General features: G+C 44.3%; 1 protein-coding gene across 3 annotated transcripts in view; it reads left to right on the forward strand.

Annotated features, from left to right (window-relative positions):
- Positions 1-20685, forward strand: part of TLCD4 (TLC domain containing 4) — a 168095-nt gene that overhangs the window by 18409 nt on the left and 129001 nt on the right. For 2 of the 3 annotated variants that reach the window (XM_029617598.1, XM_029617600.1), the window contains 2 exons: positions 11122-11288; positions 14812-14901. In XM_029617598.1, coding sequence (XP_029473458.1) covers positions 11134-11288; positions 14812-14901 — 245 coding nt within the window. In that variant the 5' untranslated portion in view covers positions 11122-11133. Of the gene's footprint in view, positions 1-11055; positions 11289-14811; positions 14902-20685 lie in introns of all 3 variants that reach the window. The other variant, XM_029617599.1, reaches the window with a different exon arrangement.

Genomic DNA, 20685 nt, shown 5'->3' on the forward strand with positions numbered 1-20685 from the left:
TTTAATTTTGTTTTTCCTCCTAGATGCACATTTTTTTTTTTGCATCAGGAGTGAATAGCTAATAGCCTCATTCACATGCATTTGCATGTGATAAGCGCTATTAGATTCACGCCACGCTGAATGCGTGTTGTAGAGTCGCTAATCCCCTTATTGCATAAGGGATTAGTTAGCGCCTATATAACATACGTCCAAATGCGAGTTATATAGAGCACTCAGCTAAGCGCATTGCATTGCATTGTATCGGCCTCTTAGTGTTGTTATTAACTCTTCTTCAGATTGGCAGCAGAAATAAGTTTCTTTTCGCGGACAGGCTAGCAGCCGCACCTCCAATTGCTGCTCGGCCTGAAGCAGTTGTTCCTGAATAAACAGGAGCTGCAGGTGGATGCCCGGTGATGTCCCATTAAACTGTGGGAAATTAATGTGGGAAACTGTGGCAATTAATATTTTACAGGAGAGCAGCATCAAAGGTGCAGCTGATGGAATAAGATAATGGGTCTTCTGTTCTGCCAGGGTTGGAAGAGAAGGGGGTAACAAAGAGCCACATGTACGCAGACCTCTGGCTTAAATAGTGTCCATAAATCTCGGGGATGGAATAGAGGCAGAAGAATGTTAAAATCTTGCTAGTCTAGTTTCTGTTCCGCCAGTTTTATTTAAATTTCTGCCGCAGATTGTAGAGCACCTATTGATCCCTGCTCACACTTTCTAAATAAATGCCTTCTGTGCCCCCCAATGCTTAGAAATTTTTATTTATTTAAGTGCATTTTTACCTGCCTGTGTACAAACAGGTGGCTTGTATAAGCAGAGAGACCTACAACCATAATGCATGCTGACTTTTCAAAACCTCAGGGCTCAATAAAACATACGTGCTGTTGGCCACATATTGCATGACACTTATACACTAAAACCCTGCTCGAATAAAATCTCTTCAGATTCTTTCTGAACGATTTAACACTTATCTCAGTTCTTAAATTATCAGGCAATGAGTTCCAAAGAGTTGGACTGACAACAGCAAAATCACAGTCCCTTGACCCACATAACCTGAGATGCTGGAAGGATGGCATCCCTAAAAGATTTCTGCCTTGTGACCGAAGATCCTGGGTTGGAACATAGTCTTAAAAGCTGAACAAATACTTGGGGGTTATCTCATCATAAAGTACCTTAAAAAAAAACCCAAAACAGTACCAGAATTTTATTTCCTAGAGGGAAGCAGGCCAGTATAGTTCAGTTGAAATCTCTGGGGAAATCGGGGCTCTTTATGATGTCACCAGGCATTTTGAAAGCTCCCATGCCATTGGTCAGTAGTCATAATCATATGAAAAGACAGAAACTAGAGCTTAGGAAATGTTCACACATCTCCTTGTTTTAAACTGCGTACCTTGTGAGGCCCTTCAAAAACTTTTGTGCATATTTGCTAGCTAATTTATTCATGATGTTACAAAATTGCTTCTTTTGAGGGTAAGTTTCAAAGCATTGTTTGGTTATGTGTGTAAAGATCAGCATATACTCGTGAAAACGGCATGCACTGTGTGTGTGCTGTTTTGGAAACACCACGAGTACATGCATATTTGTGGTGTCGCCTGTAAATGTTAGCAGGGGAAAAAACTGGCAATTACAAATATTTTCAGAAGCTGAGTAAGGCGCATTCTTCATAAAATCCTGCCTCTGCAGTTAACAGGGTTATTGCACCTACATTTTACAATTACTGCGCATGTAAAATATATGTATGTACTTTTATAAAATGGATAGAGAAAAGTATGCGTTTTCAAATATACCTCCGTATTTTGGGGGCAGAAATATGTGGTATTTTATAAGCTCTGCATCTCCCTCCATGCAGTGTATTAAAAACACAAGCATAAATCTCCATGAGTCTACTTACACATGCATTTGGTGACTTTTATGCAGACTATTGAAAATTGGGCTCTTAATGTTTATCATTTTTAGAGTGGAAGGGTTTATTGATAACTTTCATGAACCCAAAGCAGCTATTCCACACAGTAGTTTTTACTATAATTTTAATTAAAAATATATTTTCTTTCATTTTGAATAGTGCACCTCTCTATAGTTTATAGTTTTACTTTGTTTCTGGAGGAACAGGTGTAGTTTGTAATTCCATGCTTATACACTGTTGGCGTACAGGGACAGAGTCAGTAGGTCCTTTTACAGCAGATCTCAGTAATGTTTGTTAGCCTGGAGGGAACATTAAGTTGAAGAAAATGTCCAGTAAGCCAAAAATGAAGCCTCCTGGCATTTTGATGTTAGGTCTTGCAGTCAGTTGCTGCTGGAGCAGGAGAATCTGCAGTTGCTGATTTAATGTGGACAAGTGCATGGTGCTAAATATAGGGAAAAATAACCCTTGCTGTAGTTATACGGTTAGGTTCTACATTAGGAGTTACCACCCAGAAAAGAGATCTAGGCATCATAGTGGATAATACATTGAAATCGTGAGCTAGGTGTGCTGTGGTGATCAAAAAGCAATCAGGATGTTAGGCATTATTAGGAAGGGAATGGCAAATAAAACGGAGGATGTCATAATGCCTCTGTATTGCTCCATGGTGAGACCACACCTTGAATACTGTGTGCATTTCTGGTCACCGCATCTCAAAAAGGATATAGCTGCACTGGAGAAAGTGCAGAAAAGGGCGACCAAAATAAGGGACATGGAACGACTGCCCTACGAGGAAAGGCTAAAGACATTAAGGCTATTCAGTTTGGAGAAGAGACAACTGAAGGGGGATATGATAGAAGTCTACAAAATTATGAAAGGAGTTGAACAAATAATGTAAATCAGTTATTTATTCTCCCAGCTAATAAAATGACCAAGGAGCACTCCATGAAGTTAGCAAGTGGCTCATTTAAAACAAATCAAAGAAATCACTCAGTGCATTTTTAAGGTCTGGAATTCGCTGCCAGAGGATGTAGTTACAACAGTTAGTGTAATTGGGTTTAAAAAAGGTTTGGATAAGTTCCTAGTGGAAAAATCCATAAACTGCTATTAATTAATAAGGAGTAGTAGCTTGAGATCTATTAATGTTTGGGTACTTGCCAGGTACTTGTGACTTGGGTTGGCCAGTGTTGGAAACAGGATACTGGGCTTGATGGACCCTTGGTGTTGCGGCCCTGGTCGCGGCACTCGCGACTGGGACCTTACCTTGTTCCCCCGGGGTTCGGGGCCGGGAGCCCCACGATAGTCCACCAGGTCTCGGGCCGGGGTTCTGGCGGCAGTTGCGGTGTTTGGGCAGGCTGGCACGGCCTGTTCTGCAGCGGCGTCTCCACGAGGGAGACGCTGCCAGGTCGCTGAAGGCAGCTCCTCCCCTCTTAGGTGCGCGCGCGAGGAAGCTGAATTTAAAGGGCCTTTCCCGCCTTTCGGCGGCCCGGCCCTTTCCCTGACGTCAGACGCCGGCAGATATTTAAGGTCGGCGTCTGCCCCGGATATCCGCTTGGCTCCCTGCTGGTCTCTGTCTTCAGTTCCAGTCCTGGTTCCTGGATTCCTGACTTCAGTTCCTGCTTCAGTTCCAGCCCTGGTTCCTGGACTCCGTAGTCCGGTTCCGTCCTTGTTCCAGTTCAGGTCTTTCCTGCCTGTCCAGGTATTGCTCCTCCGGTCCTGACTTTCGCTTGTTCTTGACGCCTCTTGCTTGCTGCCTGCCTCGACCCCGGATCACCTCTACTGGCATCGTCGTTCGCCTAAGTCCCAGCGGCCCGGGCTCCTACAGGCTCCTCCCTGGGGAGCCTCGGGCTTCCAGGGTGAAGTCGTCTCCTCCGATCTCCTAAGTCCCAGCGACCCGACTCCTACAGGCTTCTCCTGGGGGAGTGTGGGCTTCCAGGGTGAAGATCTTGTACTTCGCTCCGCCCAGTATCCGCCTCCCGGCCTGAACCTCACTCATGGAGACTCACATCCATTCTCTCCGTCAGGCTGGCCCAAGGGTCCACCATAACACTTGGTCTGACCCAGTATGGCATATCTTATGTTCTTATGCCAGAAGTGAGTTGACAAAAAAAACAAACAAACCCCTGGCCCTTGAAAGCAGTGATGTGTAAAGTAGGATTAAATGTACTGGGTATAGAGTTCAGGTGAGCCAATAGGAGAGCAAAAGTCACATAATCTCTGTTTAAATATTTTAACGCACGTGTGGATGTGTTTTCAGAGACAAAAGAACAGAATAAAGATGACAAGAGCAGGTTTAGAAGGATAGGGTAAAGTGTTAAAAACCTGTCTACTTTTGTTTTTTTTCAGTATTTATGTAGTGCCTTAAACCGAGGCGTTTTTATAAAGAATTACTTAAGGAACAAGCTTCTGCCACCAGAGAGTTAAGTAGGTACCTGAAAACAATATTATTTATTATTATTTACTTCTTTTTACTATACCGATACTCAAGACACAGGTCTTATCGTAACGGTTTACCTCAAACCAGGGGGAAAACCAGAGAGAAAGAGAATAAATAAGTTACATAAAACAAGGGTGATGAATTCGGGACAACTTAGAAGGTAAATTTAGATTAGCATAGGAATAGAAACAAAGGAATTTAGTATAAACGAGGAATAAAATTTAGCTTTAACAATCAAATGGTACTAACAATGAATTAAATCACATAGATAACTTAGCGTGCATACTGAGTTGAAATTAAATCTTAGGGGATTTAATAAAACAGTTCAAATAACTTAGTGTGACAGCTGAGTGGAAACCAAACTAAATGGAGAAAGGGGTCCAGGGTGGGGGAAAACTGTGTCTTGTCTGATCAAGGGAAGGCTTGTTCGAAAAGCCAGGTTTTCAGTTTCTTTCTAAAGGTGAGAGTACATTGTTTCTGGCGAAGCTCTGGTGGTAGTGAGTTCCATTGCGAAGCTCCGGCTGTGGAGAATGCACGTTTCCTTATGGAGGGATTTGGTGGGGGGGACGTGAAGGGACCCTTTGTAGACCGTTCTGATCGGTTTCATGGAGGAGTGAAGTCTGAGTGGAATTTTTAGCTGGAGAGTTGATTGATGGTGGATAGTTTTATGTATAATGGTTAGGGACTTAAACAAGATTCTGAAGTTGATGGGGAGCCAATGTAAGTTTTTGAGGATGGGAGTGATATGGTCTCTTTGCCTAGAATTGGTTAGTATCCTCGTGGCGGCGTTTTGGAGCATTTGCAGAGGTTTAGTAGTAGAAGTTGGGAGGCCGAGGAGTAATGAGTTACAGTAGTCGATTTTGGAGAAAAGGATGGCTTGGATGACTGAGCGGTAATCTTGAAAGTGGAGGAGGGGTCTGAGCTGTATTAGCACATGTAGCTTATAGAAGCAATCCTTTGTGGTGGTGTTTATGAATTTTTTAAAGTTCAATCTGTTGTCTAGGATGGCACCTAGATCTCTCACTTGAGTCACTGATGGTATATTGAAGTTGCTGGAGAGGGGGCTGCAGTCATTGGATGAGATGATGAGAAGTTCTGTTTTAGAGATGTTGAGGACTAGATTGAGGCTAGCAAGGAGAAGGTTGATGGAGTGGAGGCAGCTGTTCCAGAAACTGAGAGTTGTTGATATGGGATCTGTTATGGGGATCAAGATCTGCACATCATCGGTGTAAATGAAATGTGTCAAGTTTAGATTTATAAGGAGCTTGCAGAGTGGTAGCAGATATATGTTAAACAGTGTTGGAGAGAGAGATGATCCCTGTGGTACTCCATGAGAGGAGCAGATGGGGTGAGATTCCTTATTGCTTATTCTGACCTTGTAGTATCTATTGCTGAGGAAGGACTTGAACCAATTGAGGGCGGTACCTGAGATGCCAATGTCTGCAAGTCGGTTGATCAGGATGGGATGATTCACAGTATCAAAAGCTGCTGAGATATCGAGTAAGGCCAGAAGGTAAGATTGTCCTTTGTCTAGGCCCATTAAGATGTCGGTGAGAGAGATCAGGAGGGATTCCGTGTTTAGAAATTTACGGAATCCGAACTGGGAAGGATATAGAATCTTGTGCGTGTCTAGGTATTCCAAAAGTTGGTTATTGACCAGTTTTTCCATTAGCTTAGCGATGAATGGTAAGTTGGCGATAGGGCGAAAGTTAGCGGGGTTAGCTGGATCCAGGTTGGGTTTTTTTAGTAGTGGTTTGATTGAGGCGAGTTTCAGGAGGTCGGGGACAGATCCTTGGGAAAGGGAGCAGTTTATAATATCCGTCAGATGTTTGGATATGGTATTAGGGATGGTAAGTAGGAGTTTAGTGGGTATTTGGTCAGAAGGGTGAGATAAGTAAATAATAATCAATAGGAAAGAAAGTGACATGCAGGATTTGTATCCTAGTTTCCTGGCTCCCAGCCCATTACTGCAGCTGTGGGGAGGGGGTCTGCCTGTGACCATGCGAGCTGGAATGGGGAAAGAGACACCGATAACAACCCTTGCCCATGATATCATTTTGTCCAGCAACTGCGCTGCTGCCAGCTCTTAGGGGTCTTAGCCCTTCTACTCCTAGATAGCTCCATTGATTCATTCGTGTAAATGATGTTGTCCTCTTTCTTCGTCTGTGTGCTCTAGTCCCATTCAGACTTAGGTCTCTGCTCAGAAGAGCCAGCTAAGATGTGGCTTCCTCTTGAGAGCTGGCTGGCATGGAACCATTCATTTCCTGCAGGGCTCACTGTCGGGCAGCCTGCAGATGATGAATGTGTACTTACTACAGACTTATCTTTTATTTTTTTTTTCTGAACTTCAATGAAGTATTTTTAAGGGCAGATGAAAGAATATTTGATCCTGAGCATGTCCTGGAATATGAATTCCCCTTTGCTGTTTTTTGAAATATCAGTTGGACAGCAGTTTTTCCTCAGAATTGTTTCTTAATTCATTTATTTTTTATGAACTGCTTTTTTCAGACTTGGACATTATTTTGTGGGGTGTGGGGGTTTTTTTTTTGTGTTTTATTTTTACTCTTTTAAAATTTTGTTCACCAGAGAGTATTTTTTTTTTTTATTGTCCTGGTGAATAGTTTTGAGCAGATGTCAACAACCAGCCCAATTAATTAGCCCCAGGCTGTAGAACTAACATTTAACTGCTTGCTCCTGTTACTGCTCCTGTTACTTTCTAATCGTTGTTATTTAATTGGAGCCAAAGAAAACTTTCTTGCTGATTGTTTCTTTTATAAAGGAGCCTTAGGGGCAGCGACATCCAATCACAAAACATTCATCCATGATTTCTTCCTTTCGCCATCAGGACTGACAGAGAAATAGCTTCCTAGTGCCAGCGGCTGCTTGCAAGGGCAGTAAGCTCCCAATGTCTTCCCAGCTTCACTGGTTTCATGCCATCATGGTTACAAATCTTGCAGTTGAGTAAGAGTTTGACCTTACCCAGTCAGTTAATGTGCCAGCATTATTTATACTGTCATTACAACCTGAGGAAGAGTTTAAATTCCTAAGGAAACCTGCACTCTGTTCCCCCGAGGTATTACCATATCATTTATCAACCACAAAAAAAGCTCCTGTCCTCTAACACAGGCTAAGCAAAAGGCAGACTTATTATGCCATACAGTTGGGTGTTTAAAAGTATTTCCAGTATTTAATTTCATGAGCATCTCTTTAAGCAGCTCTGGGGAGCTAAGACAGGTGCGGCAGGCCATTAAGGCAAGTTCTAGGCTGTGTTTCAGAATTGCTTGTGAGTGTGATCCTGCAGTGCATCTACATACAGGATTTTACATGCACTTCCCATTTTGGTTTACTAAGCCACTGCAACGCGGACCATTGTCTGGGGCAGGCACAATGTGTGCATGCAGCTGATGATGGCTGGGCAGGGGAAGAAGGAAGAGTGTATGGGTGTGTGTGTGTGAACTTCGGGGATGGGGAGGGATAAGATAATGGGAGGGAGACGCAGGGTGCACAGGGAGGGGCAAGGGAGCGACGCTGTGGACCAGCCTGGATTTAAAGTACGGAGGGGAGGGAATCGCCCTTTTTTTGGCTCGGGTTTGCTGATGACAGTTCCTGCCCACCCATCCCAGCAACAGAACAGTTTGGAGCAGAACTAGGTAGTCGCAGCTCAAGCAGGGCGGGGTAGCCAGAAGATAATGAGAAGGGGGAGAAGCAAAGAGCCCACAATGGGAGTCTCTTCCGATCGGCGATGGGGCACGGCTAATTATGTGCATCGGAAACTTTCACACTTCAGCGATTGGGGGAGGGAAAACTAGAAGACAGCAAGTGCCAAGTTGGGGCCCCGGACTTTTATGTAATGGGGACCCCGGCCACAGCATGTCCTATCCAGCATCAACATTTGGGGCTTCAACGAACCGGAGAAAAAGCTTTGAGCAGAGTCTTGTAGCTGATGAACTCAAGAGAACCTGGCCACCCTGCACGTTGATACCCAGGCACAATTTTATTTATTTATTTATTTAACGCTTTTTATATACCGGCATTCGTAGGACACATCATGTCGGTTTACAGGTAACTGAGAAAGGAAATTACAATGAACGATGAAAGAAGGCTAAATAGATAGGGGCGGATTTTCATACGCCGCGAATAGGCCTACTTTTGTTTGCGCTCCAGGCGCAAACAAAAGTACGCTGGATTTTAGTAGATACGCGCGGAACCGCACGTATCTGCTAAAAACCTGGATCGGCGCGCGCAAGGCTATCGATTTTGTATAGCCGGCGCGTGCCGAGCCGCGCAGCCTACCCCCGTTCCCTCCGAGGCGCTCCGAAATCGGAGCGGCCTCGGAGGGAACTTCCTTTTGCCCTCCCCTCACCTTCCCCTCCCTTCCCCTACCTAACCCACCCACCCGGCCCTGTCTAAGCCCCCCCCCTTACCTTTGTCGGGGGATTTACGCCTCCCTCCGGGAGGCGTAAATCCCCGCGCGTCAGCGGGCCTCCTGCGCGCCGGGACGCGACCTGGGGCAGGTCCGGAGGGCGCGGCCACGCCCCCGGGCCCGCCCCTGGAACGCTCCCGACACGCCCCGAAAACGCAGCGCGGTTCGGGCCCGCCCCCGACACGCCCCCTCCGAAAACCCCAGGACTTACGCGAGTCCCGGGGCTCTGCGCGCGCTGGTTGGCCTATGTAAAATAGGCTTACCGGCGCGCAGGGCCCTGCTCGCCTAAATCTGCCCGGTTTTGGGCGGATTTAGGCGAGCAGGGCTCTGAAAATCCGCCCCATAATATATGACAGTGCATAGAAAGAGAGTCAGCGAACAGAAATACAAATTGGTAGAATGTAATGGATTTTGATTATCCATATTAAAATTAGATGTACAAGTGAACTTATATACAATGTTAGGGAGGCGTGTACACTCATAAGCTTAGCATATGAACTATGAACAATATAACTAAATTATGTGCACTACTGTACAATTGAATAAGGGGAGGGGGGCAGAAAGGGAGGGAGCGAAGAGGAAAAAGGGCGGAAGGGGTGGGGAAGAGAGAGGGGGATGAGGGTGGTACATCCTGCTACATCTAACACCTTATAACTCAATGAGTTATAAGGTGTTAGATGTAGCAGGATGTAGCAGGATGTCTGTGTTCTAATCCTGTACATTATTCGATGTAATAGTACCGTTATTGATATGCTGTATAAATGGATGATTGTTGAAAGCTTGTGCTGCGGCCATAATTATCTACATAAAGGTGTTTTTGGTGATGGAATGAGTTCGGTGTCTTTTCTTACGAGTTGAGCAATGGGACAAAAGGCATGTGTGGTTGGGGAGGGAGGAAGCTCGCACCTAGCTGATTGATGTAACCATGTCCTGATTGGTCATCCCATAGTCCCTCACTATTCTAATTGGCCAAACGCCTCTACCTCAGGTGTACGCTACTGGGGAACACAGGTTTTCTTTCTAGAAATCTCTAGCAGCAGGAAAGGATGTTCCATTCATAGGCACTCTTATTTTGTGAGGAGCTTAATCTTTGGTATTGACAAATGCCGGTGGATCTCATTGAGTATGCATAATAACCGCTGTAAGGCTTTGTGAATATTGGAGAAAAAGTGTGTGCGTGTGGACTCATGGTAATGGACACATAAAGGGGTTGAATTAATACAAGTTGAAACGTGAGTAGCAGTGCCATTCATCAAGGCTTCATCCCATAGCAAGGCTGCTTCCAAATTTCAGGCTTGTGCTAATTCAATGAAAACAATAATATGCATGGCATTTGTTGGCCTTTATTTTTAGATGCATACTCCATAGAGAGAAATTTGAATGCTTGAAATCTCAAATAAGTCATTGTTTATTTTTTAACTCTGCCTCTTGAGAAAACAGAGGACCAGAAGGAAGCTGGTTAAAAAAAAAACCCAAAAAACTCCTCTGCTCTTAACAGATGAATAGAGAATTGGATAAGGTTTTTTGAAAAATTTTCTCCTGAAAAAGGAGTACAGTATCCACAGTATCTGTTATTGGTAACTCTAGAAACTACTGTTGGGGAAGCGTTGTGAACTGTGAAATTTTTTTTGTTGCAGTTGAATTTTGGCTAGCTACCAAGTTTTCTACTCATTCCTAGACAACCACCATGGATATTCTGAGTCATTCCCAATTGTCAGCCTTTCACCAGATAAAGGAAAGGGGTTGCCATTTTAGCCCACTTAGATAAGTAGAAATAGCACAACTTGTTTGTTGACGTTTATTTCCTAGAATCTCCCATCTGTGAGTATTCTGAGATTTGTATTAACACAAGCAGTTCATGCCCAGAACATCTAATCCTAGGAATCCACAAGACCAGAGATCCCCCGAATCAGTCTGAAAGGGCCTAAAACTAAACTAGTTTTCAGGATTTCAACACTGAATATGCTTCCATTGCATGCAAATCTCATGCATATTCATTGTGCAAATCCTGAAAACTAGATTGTGCATATGACTGATTAAAAATGTTCCCAGTGGAGCCAGCTGGCTCCAAGTCATCAAGGACAAGCTTCAGTCTTGGTTTAGTCTCATTGATTTTAGGAATTTAAAACCAGAACTAACTCATTTTGTCTGCAATGAGCGGGGGCCATCTGGTAAAGAAATTAGGTTAAGTGCTCAAGCTGAAACCAACAGAGCTGTAACGGTAACCAGCAAATATATTTACTATAGTGAGGCCTGTATTGTGCTGCATGTAACAGAATAACTGCAAACATGTCCAATCTTTCTTTTTAGAAAAAAAAAATAAGGAATGATGAAATTACTGGATTGAAGACAAGTGGCACATTTTTGCTTTTGCAGGTTTTGTGAGCCATGCCTACCTTCGACAAGCTGACTATTGGAATTTCTGTAACCAGTTTTGCCACTTTTCAGTTTTTGTTTCACTTTGTAAGTTCTTGGCTCTCAGAACAACTAACTCCTGGTTTCAACAAACTCGGTGCAAGACAGAAGATAGAATGGAACTCAAGGTAAAGCAGTTTCTGTCCACTTATCCCCACCCCCTGCCCCTCCAGTGAAATCTTGTGCAGTGCAATTAAGTAAATTAACTTCACAGCTCTTATGTAATTAGAATATTGATTTGTGTTTGAGAGAGAGTAGAATTCACAAAATATTGATTATAATTGAGTAAGGAAGGATTTGGCTGCATAATGTTCTGGAGGTGGATGTCCTCAGTTGACCAGAGACTGGCTGAGCCAATGTCTCCTACTTCAGGAAGGGAGTTGCGTGAGCGATGCCTGACTTCATGTTTTTTGTGTGTTTTATAAATGTTTTCTGCCATGTTGTCCTTTTGATAAAATTTTCTGCAGAATGGGGTCTATGGGGTAGATTTTCAAAAAACGCGAATAGGCGTACTTTTGCTGGCGCATCAGGCGCCAGCAAAAGTACGCTGGATTTTAGTAGATACGCACGGAGCCGCGCGTATCCACTAAAATCCTGGATCGGCGCGCGCAAGGCTATGAATTCTGTATAGCCGGCGCGTGCCGAGCCGCGCTGCCTACCCCCATTCCCTCCAAGGCCGCTCCGAAATCGGAGCGGCCTTGGAGGGAATCCTCTAACGCCCTCCCCTCATCTTCCCCTCCCTTCCTCTATCTAACCCACCCGCCCGGCCCTGTCTACACCCCCCCTTACCTTTCTCCGGGGATTTACGCCTCCCGGAGGGAGAAGTAAATCCCCGCGCGCCAGCGGGCCTCCTGCGCGCCGGGCCGCGACCTGGGGGCGGGTACGGAGGGCGCGGCCACGCCCCCGGACCGCCCCGGGCCGTAGCCACGCCCCCGTACCCGCCCCCAAAATGCTGCCGACACGCCCCCGAAACGCCGCGACGACCGGGCCCGCCCCCGACACGCCCCCCTCGGAGAACCCCGGGACTTACGCGAGTCCCGGGGCTCTGCGCGCGCCGGTAGGCCTATGTAAAATAGGCTCACCGGCGCGCAGGGCCCTGCTCACCTAAATCCGCCCGGTTTTGGGCGGATTTAGGCGAGCAGGGCTCTGAAAATCCGCCCCTATGTGTTTATTATGAGGGCAATTTTCTGAATTATTTACCCTGATAAAATGGCCTGACTGAAAACTGCCCCCCTCAGATGTGGGGGGAAAAAAAGAGGCATTTCTTTGGACATGGTGTAGGTCGGGAAGAGGAAAACCAGGGCGAGTACATTCAGTCTCCAAAAGCCTGCTTGGTGTTTTTGCCTTCTTTTCCATATTCCCTTTCCTCTGCCCGCTCACACTAACAGCCGGTATGGAGTGTACAGATATTTTTAGTGGGTGGTTTCTCTTTTGCAAATGCGTAAAGCGCATGCGCATTAAAACCATCCGCATAGTTTGCAGCTTCAATAATTGTCCTGCTATGTTGCACAGTGAGAAGTCCCTGTGACGCACGAAAGCTTTAACAGCAAATATGTTTCCAGAGCTTCTTATTGCCAACAGTAGAAAAAGTCCAGGAACCCAAATGCCGAAATGTTTTTGCTCCCCACCCCCAATCTTCCATGCGCTGATCTTACCTCTCTGATTACCACAGCCTGCGCCACTCTCCCACCTCCTTTGCTTGTCAGTTAGTATGGGATGTAATGTCTTTTTTTTTTTTTTTTTTTTATAAAGGGCTTCAGAGTGACCCAGGAAACTATAGACTGGCTGAGCCTGATGTTGGTGTCGGGCAAAATGGAAGAAGCTATTCTAAAGAACAAAATTCTGACCATCTGCATAGATATAGACTAATGGGACAAGATGGATTTAGTAAAGGGTTAATAAATGTGGACAGTGGCAAGTCAGTTGATCTGGTGTATCTGGATTTTTAGAAGCCATTGCACAAAAAGCCCCTCATGAGAGACAAATCAGGAAATTAAAAAGGCAACATCCTACTGTGAATTGTTAACTAGCTAAAGGATAAGGAACAGAGTAGGAACGAATGGTCATTTCTCTTGATTGGGAAAGGTAAATAGTAGCGTGCCCCAGGGATCTGTACTGGGAGTAGTGCTATTTAATATATTTTTAAATGATCTGGAAAAGGGAGTGATGAGTGAGGTGATCAAATTCGCAGATGAGACAAAATATTATTCAAAGTTGTCAGATCACAAGCTGATTGTGAGGAATTGCAGGGAGGACCTTGCGAGGCTGGGAGATTGGGCATCTAAATGGCAGATGAAATGTAATGTAAACCAGTGTAAAGTGATGCATATAGGGAAGAATAAATTATAGGTATACTATGCTGGGTCCCATATTAGATCCTGGAATCATTGTGGTTGGCAGTGGTCAAAAAATCAAATAGAATGCTAAGTATTGAATATAGTGGAACTAGAAAACATATAGAGAAGGATAACCAAAATGATAAAGGAGAGATGGAATGAGAAGAGATATGATTGAGACCTATAAAATCTTGAGTGGGGTGGAATGGGTAAACAGGGAACAGTTATTTACCATTTTAAATATTAGTAGGACTAGGAGATATGCCATGAAGCTAATAGGTAGCACATTTAAAACAACCTGGAGAAAGTATTTTTTCACTCAGAGCACAATTAAACGTTGGAATTTGTTGACAGAGAATGTGATGAAAGCAGTTTGCATAGTTGGATTTAGAAAGGGTTTAGACAAGTTTCTGGAGGAAAAGTCACTGCTTATCCTTTGTTAGCAGCAAGGAGGTTTGGATCTGTTCTTTGAGATCTTACTGGGTACTTGTGGTCTACATTGGCCCCATGCTGGGCTTAATGGACCTTTGGTCTGATCCAATATGGCATTTTATATCCTTTTTTTTTTTAATGACTCTGTGCCCAAAAATTATTTTTCAGCCATGGCACTTTGATGCTGTCACACTGTTTCTTGAGTCTCCACTGGTTACCTACCTCTCTCTATGTATAACTGAAATCCCTCATACTCACTTGAGGCCCTCCACCTCACCACCCCTCAATGAGGAGGAAGGGGGCACAGATTGGTGGAAAGGAGAGGCATGGGGAGAGGGTGAATAGATCCGATCCTTATTCTATCACTCCTAATTGTGACCTAAATTGCTATGAATACTTCATTTTTTATTGAGATTTTTTTTCATTGAGTCTCTCAGACTTTTTCATACAAACTGAGGCTATAACAAACTACATGATAACATCACCTTCAGAGGCTGTTTTCTAAAATAGCTATTGATTTTGTTTAATGGTTATAATTGAAAACTTGTTTATATTGATATTTTATAGATAAATTTGGCATGTACAAAGATAAAACACTGCATATTTAGCACATTAACAGAATAATTTCAGTAAAAACCTTTGTGCTATGTGTACAGTATATTTGTCCTTTCCAAATAATTTTGCTGTCACATGAATTACCCTCCATATTGTGTAAAATTATCCCATAAGCGATCTTATTAAATGCATGAGGGATAAAATTTATTAAATAGAAATTTTATTGCAGAGCTTTGAATTTATTTGAAGACTGGGTGAAGCACACAAAATGGGATAAATGAATTGGTTAGAATAAATTGCATCTGGCATTAACTTTCTTGTTTTTCAGGATAGTGTCTACTTTCCATGCCTTGTTGGTTGGGTGCTTTTGTTTATACATTTTATGGTACGATGAAGCTGTAAATGCAGACCCCATCTGGTAAGACATGTCTTGTTAAGCATTCTAATTCTGAGAATGTCTCTGTACAGAGACTTCCTGTGTGATGCCTCTGTTTTTCCTTTAGCAATATTACCTTTCATTTTCAAATGGATATTGAATGTCTTCTGCCTGTACTGTAGAAGCAGTCGGATAGGAGAGGTCATCATGTAGAGGGGAGTTCATGGGGTAAATGACTTTTTCTTTATGGATAGTTGAATTTCTGCTTTTGCATATATGTTGTAATTGTTCTTCCTGAAATTGTTTAATTCTTACATTATGCATTTTTGTAAACTGCTCTTTTTGTGACCTTGTTCACATTTGCTGATTACAGTAAACATTTCTTGCACTGCCTCTTGCCAGTGCTGATCATTTTTGGCATGCTGCCTACTATTGCTTTGTAAGACTTTCAGTGGCCATATTCTAGTGGCGTTGCAGTGGCAATGACTTTAGAAAGCTAAGCTCTGGTTCTTCATGTTAATGCCATTATCAGATAATTACTGATCGCTCAGTGAGGTCATGTGTGGATAAGCAGTGCTTGGCTTCATTAACCTTTGTGTATAGACCAAGGTTAAAAAGTGAATTCTAATCAGATGAAAAAATCAATCATATTAGAGAGACATACTCGTGCACTTGATAAGATGACTTTACAAAAGCATATTTTTCTATGTTGGGCATAAATCAGATGTTGCTGTGAGTGAGAGAGGGAAATGTCTGTACTCTGTGATATTTCAAATGGTCCATATTTTCCAAACAGGCGATGGTAAGAACTGAGCTTTAGTTAGTGGATGCAGTCCTCGTCCTCCCCCAGCCCCCCTCCCTCAGTTAGAGCTTGAGCCACCAATAAACCAGGTTTGCTTCCCAAGCTTAGGATTGGTTACTCAGCCTGTGGCCTGTGACTGGGTTGCTGTCGGGAGGGTGGGGGATACACCGTGGACAACTGGCTTTTTGCTGCAGCCCTGTTAAGTCATTAACCGCAGCCTCACTTCTAGTCTCACCAATCAGTTTGCATAGAGGAGGCTAGGAGAAATATCATTTCCTGTTCTCGCATCATTCACCTCCTTGTGACAGCATCAGATATTTCTTTGAGTAGGAGGCAGGTCTTTTAAATCTCCACGTTTTTTACTTTTTCAGATAAATGACTTAGAAGGCAAGTGCTTTATGCCAGATAATATCCAAGATGGAATAATTGGTGGCATATTGTTGATAATGGATGCAACATTAGCATCCAGCACTATTCAGAATTTGGCAGTTTCCAGAAATGCATGGGCTTTCTTATATTTTTTTCAGGAACTTCCCTTTCAATTCATTGAAGCTTGACAACATTGGAATCTGAAATCCTTTCTTTGGAGAACAAGCGCATAAAAGCAGCCAGTTGCAATGTGAGCTTCCCCGCATTATTCTGTCCTTGTGCCTCAGCTTTACCCTGGAACAATTAACTCTAGTGTTGCTGAAGTGGCTCACCATCCATGCCCATTCAGTCTGCTGCTTTTCTGCTGTTACTGCCAAGTAAAGCACTGGTTAGTGAGAAGTGGGTTAGTGTTTTCTCTGATGCCGTTATCCACCATGTAGGCCACACGCTTAATTGCATTGGAAGTGAGCTAGTGACGTGGAGGAGAAATGCTCTTTTAGCTGAAGCTTCCCTCTCTTTATCCCCTGCTCTTTCTCTTTCTCCAAAAAAGTGCTGGCTTTCCCAAAAGTGCTTCTTTTCCTGGAAAGTGCAATGGACTTGCTTATTGCAAAAGATCTCTTTTCTGCTTGGAAAGACTGAAATCTGCCTTTAGATCATGAGTTCAGAAAACAAGACAAATCCATTTACTCTAATAGCTATGGAAACAGTAATCTGTAGTTGAGGGCAATTTTGGGTGCTAAAGTTCTCAGATTCAGCACATACAATGGCAGATGGAAGGAAGTGAACAAACAGATCTAATTGATTTTTTAAAATCAATTAAAGGTCTGATGCATCAAAGGCTTTTTACCTTTGGCACAGAATGGGAGAAAACCTTTTGATGGATCAGGCTTCTAGAAACATACACCAGAAGCACATTTCTACAACAGGCATCACCAAGACTGAAAATGTTCCTTCAGAAGAATTTTTCTTACTTGATATGTATGACTGCCAGATTTAAAGATGTAAAAGCAGCATCTCACTATGATGACCTCAGTAGACTGAAGAGATTTCCAAAGGATGCAGACTGCTAATAGTATAGCAGGATATACACTTAGAGGATAACTTTCAAACAATTATGTGCAGCGGCATATACACACATATAATATTTTATAGCCCACGCCTGTCACATACGCATATATTATAAAATATGCATATTTTTATCGCACAACATATGCGCAAATACAATGCATTGAAATCACGTTTATAAGTGCATTGAACATGCGTACTTTTCCTATCTATTTTAAAAATATACTTACATGTATTTTACATATGAAAGTAAAATGGGACTTACACAAGCAAGTCATGTGTAAATAGGCCAATTTTAAAACACTTGCGTATAAATTAAATTAACCAGTTTACCAGTTTAGTCCACCAGTTTACCCAGGTCACTGAGACCTTCCTAATTCTTTAGCCCGAACCCCCCCCCCCCCAGTTCACCTGGACCTCCCACCCAGTCAGTACTACACAATAATCATGTTTAATATCACGTATGCCAGATAATTAGCAGATGCAAAATTATTTGAGTAGGTTGGCAAATGTACGTGTGTAAGTCTCTTATAAAATAGCAACTTAGCATGCACGTGTTGGCCCCTAGACCTTCCTTTGTTTTCACGCATATATCTACACACATATATGAGCAGTTCTGAAAATTAAAATTTTGTGTGCATGCTTGACATATGTGCATACATGCTTTTATTTACATGCGTACCATAATGAAAATTCACCCCTTAGAAAGGAGAGTACTAAATTGTGAATAAAAGGTGAAATTACCACGTACCTGATAATTTCCTTTCCTCTAAGTAAGGCAGGCCACGCCACACCAAGGAGTTATGCACTCCTACCAGCAGATGGAGACGGAGTAAAGCTGACTTGCTGACCTCGCTAACAAATAGCCCTGCCCTGACATCAGCCTACTAGTATCTCTAGAAAAGCCAAACTGTGGACAAACTGATTATACTTGAACAAGATTATTAACAACCACTCCTCTGCTTCCAGTCAACTGGAAGCAGAGGAGTGGTTGTTAATAACCAGCCCCTAAGATCAGTTGACATCAACTGAACTTAGGGGCTGGTTATTTCACTTACCAGCCCCTCAAAAGAAGCAAAAGAAATTACACACTGCATCATCCACAAATAAAGGACGAACTAAAACCAATTAGGCAGCCCGAGGTGGGTTGTGGATTGGTCGGTCTTCCTTAGAGGAAAGGAAATTATCACCTAAGTTGTAATTTCACCTACTTCTGCACTCAGGCTGGCCAATCCACACCAGTGGGATGTACCAAAGCTACTCCTGAAAAGTGTGGGAGGCTGCGCAAAAGCCATGTCCTCTTGAGCCTTAATGTCCAAGCAGTAATGCTTGGGAAATAATATGTTAGGAGGACCATGTCGCTGCCCGGCAAATCTCGACAGGAGACAACAACTGAATCTCCACATATGAGACTGCCTGAGCTCTAGTGGAATGCGCTCTGAACTGACTAGGTAACTGCACATCTACATCCACATAGGCAGCAGTGATGACCTCTTTAACCCAATGGGCTACTGTTGCCTGTGACTCTGGTTCCCCTTGTTTAACTCCACCTTAGAGCACAAACAGTGGATCAGTCTTCCTTAAAGAGTGAGTAACCTTGAAGAACCACACCAGATGCCACTTAACATCCAAGGCATGTAACAACTGATAATCCTACTCATCTCTTTCCCTGTCCAGAATGGGCAGGGAAATAGACTGATTCAAATGAAACTCCAAAACCACTTTCAATAATAGTCCTAAGCTGTATCGCCCCTGGAGTTATCCGTAGAAATGGCTCACGGCAAGAAAGAGCCTGTAGCTCAGAGATCTGCTATGACGAATAGATCACAGTTTAACCACTAAGACTATTACATAGAATGTCCTTACGTTTTTGGATTGTTTCGGATAATATTACTGATCATTTCCCTGCCCGTCCACCCCATAGTCATAGCCGCGACCGGGGCCGACTGTCATGGCCGTCGGCTGCGGCGGATCGCGGCCATGATCGCGGCCATGACAGCAACTCACCAGAGACATCAGGGGAACCCGGAGGCTCCTGCAAGAGCAGGGAGCCTCCTCCGACGATCTTCTCGCGGCCTTGGCCACTGTCCTGGCCAGCCGCGGAGCCCAGTGGGGCTGCGATGACTCCTCCCCCTTCCTGGCTTCTTAGAGCCGTGCACGCGGCTGAAGAATAGACCTTGCCTTGGTATTGAGGTTCCTGCCTGCATGTGTTCCTGGCTCTTGGTTCTTGGTTCTTCGTCCCGCTCTTCTTCCCCCGCTCCGTGGATTGATTCTTGGCTTCTGACCTCTGGACTGGTGGATATGTCTTCTCCTGGCTTGATCCTGGTACGGCGTTGGACCTTTCTCCTGGCTTGATCCTGGTACGGCGTTGGACCCTTCTCCCAGCTTGACCCCGGTACGGCTCTGGACCCTTCTTCGGCTTTGACCCTGGACTGGACTCGGACCCCGCTGGTATATTGATTCTCGGACCGGCTTTGGACTCTTCTTCGACTCCGTTCTCAGACTGTCACGACCTGCTGGAGGCGCCAGCCGTCTGGAACCCATGACCTGCAGGAGGCGCCTGCATCCAGACCTTCTACAGTCTTCAGAGGAGTCGCCTAAGTCCCAGCGGCCAGACCCCTATGGGCTCCACCTGGGGGGGTCGCGTGCTTCCAGGGTGAAGTCTTCTAGCAAGCCTCTACAGTCCAAGAGGCCTCGCCCTTCGACGGTAGCCATCTACCTCGAAACAAGGGTCCACTAACATAACAGAATACCAAGGCCATGGACCCGGCAGAGGCCTCAGCTCGGCAAGCCATTCCAGGACTGGCCCAGAAGGTCATGGAACAACAACGTATTCTAGAATCCATGGCTTCATCCCTAGAACGACTTAATGCACGCCTGGACTCCATGGCAGCGGCTCAAGCTGCCTCTGCTGCCGTGCCCGCGTTGATGTCAAACCCCCTCGAACTACAATTCCACTACCCATACCTCCATGCTATGCAGGGGATCCTCAGTTGTGTCAAGGATTCATCGACCAGTGCAGCATGCATTTTCAACTCCAAGCCTCTTTGTTCCCAGATGACCTCAGCAAGACTACCTACATCCTGTCACTCTTGGAGGGGAAGGCCCTGGCATGGGCTTCTCCCTATTGGCGACGATCAGACCCAATTCTACAAGATCTTCAAAAGTTTTTGGAACTTTTCCTCGCAGTTTTCGATGACACTGGGAAGCAGGTAGTAGCCGGTTCTAAACTTTTGCAACTTCGACAAGGGAACCGAGCTCTCGCAGATTATACCATTGAGTTCAGAACACTGGCTTCAGAACTTCACTGGGAGGAGAATTGTTTGCGTTCCATATACCTGGAGGGTCTGTTGTCGAAGATCAAGGATGAGATGGCAGCTTGTGAACTACTAAGGTCCTTGGACTCTATTATTGAATTAGTAACTCGGATTGACCGTCTCCTGCAAGAAAGAGCCCGTGAAGGAGCTAACTCCAGAAGAACCACCTCCTGGAACTCCTCTCGTCCAGTACAGACTGTCTCTCAAACTACTCCGGCTTCCGGAGGAAATATAGAAGAACCTATGCAACTGGGGCGTGGTCCTCTTTCCCCA

The sequence above is a fragment of the Rhinatrema bivittatum genome, chromosome 10, assembly GCF_901001135.1.
Source record: "Rhinatrema bivittatum chromosome 10, aRhiBiv1.1, whole genome shotgun sequence".
NCBI lineage: Eukaryota > Metazoa > Chordata > Amphibia > Gymnophiona > Rhinatrematidae > Rhinatrema > Rhinatrema bivittatum.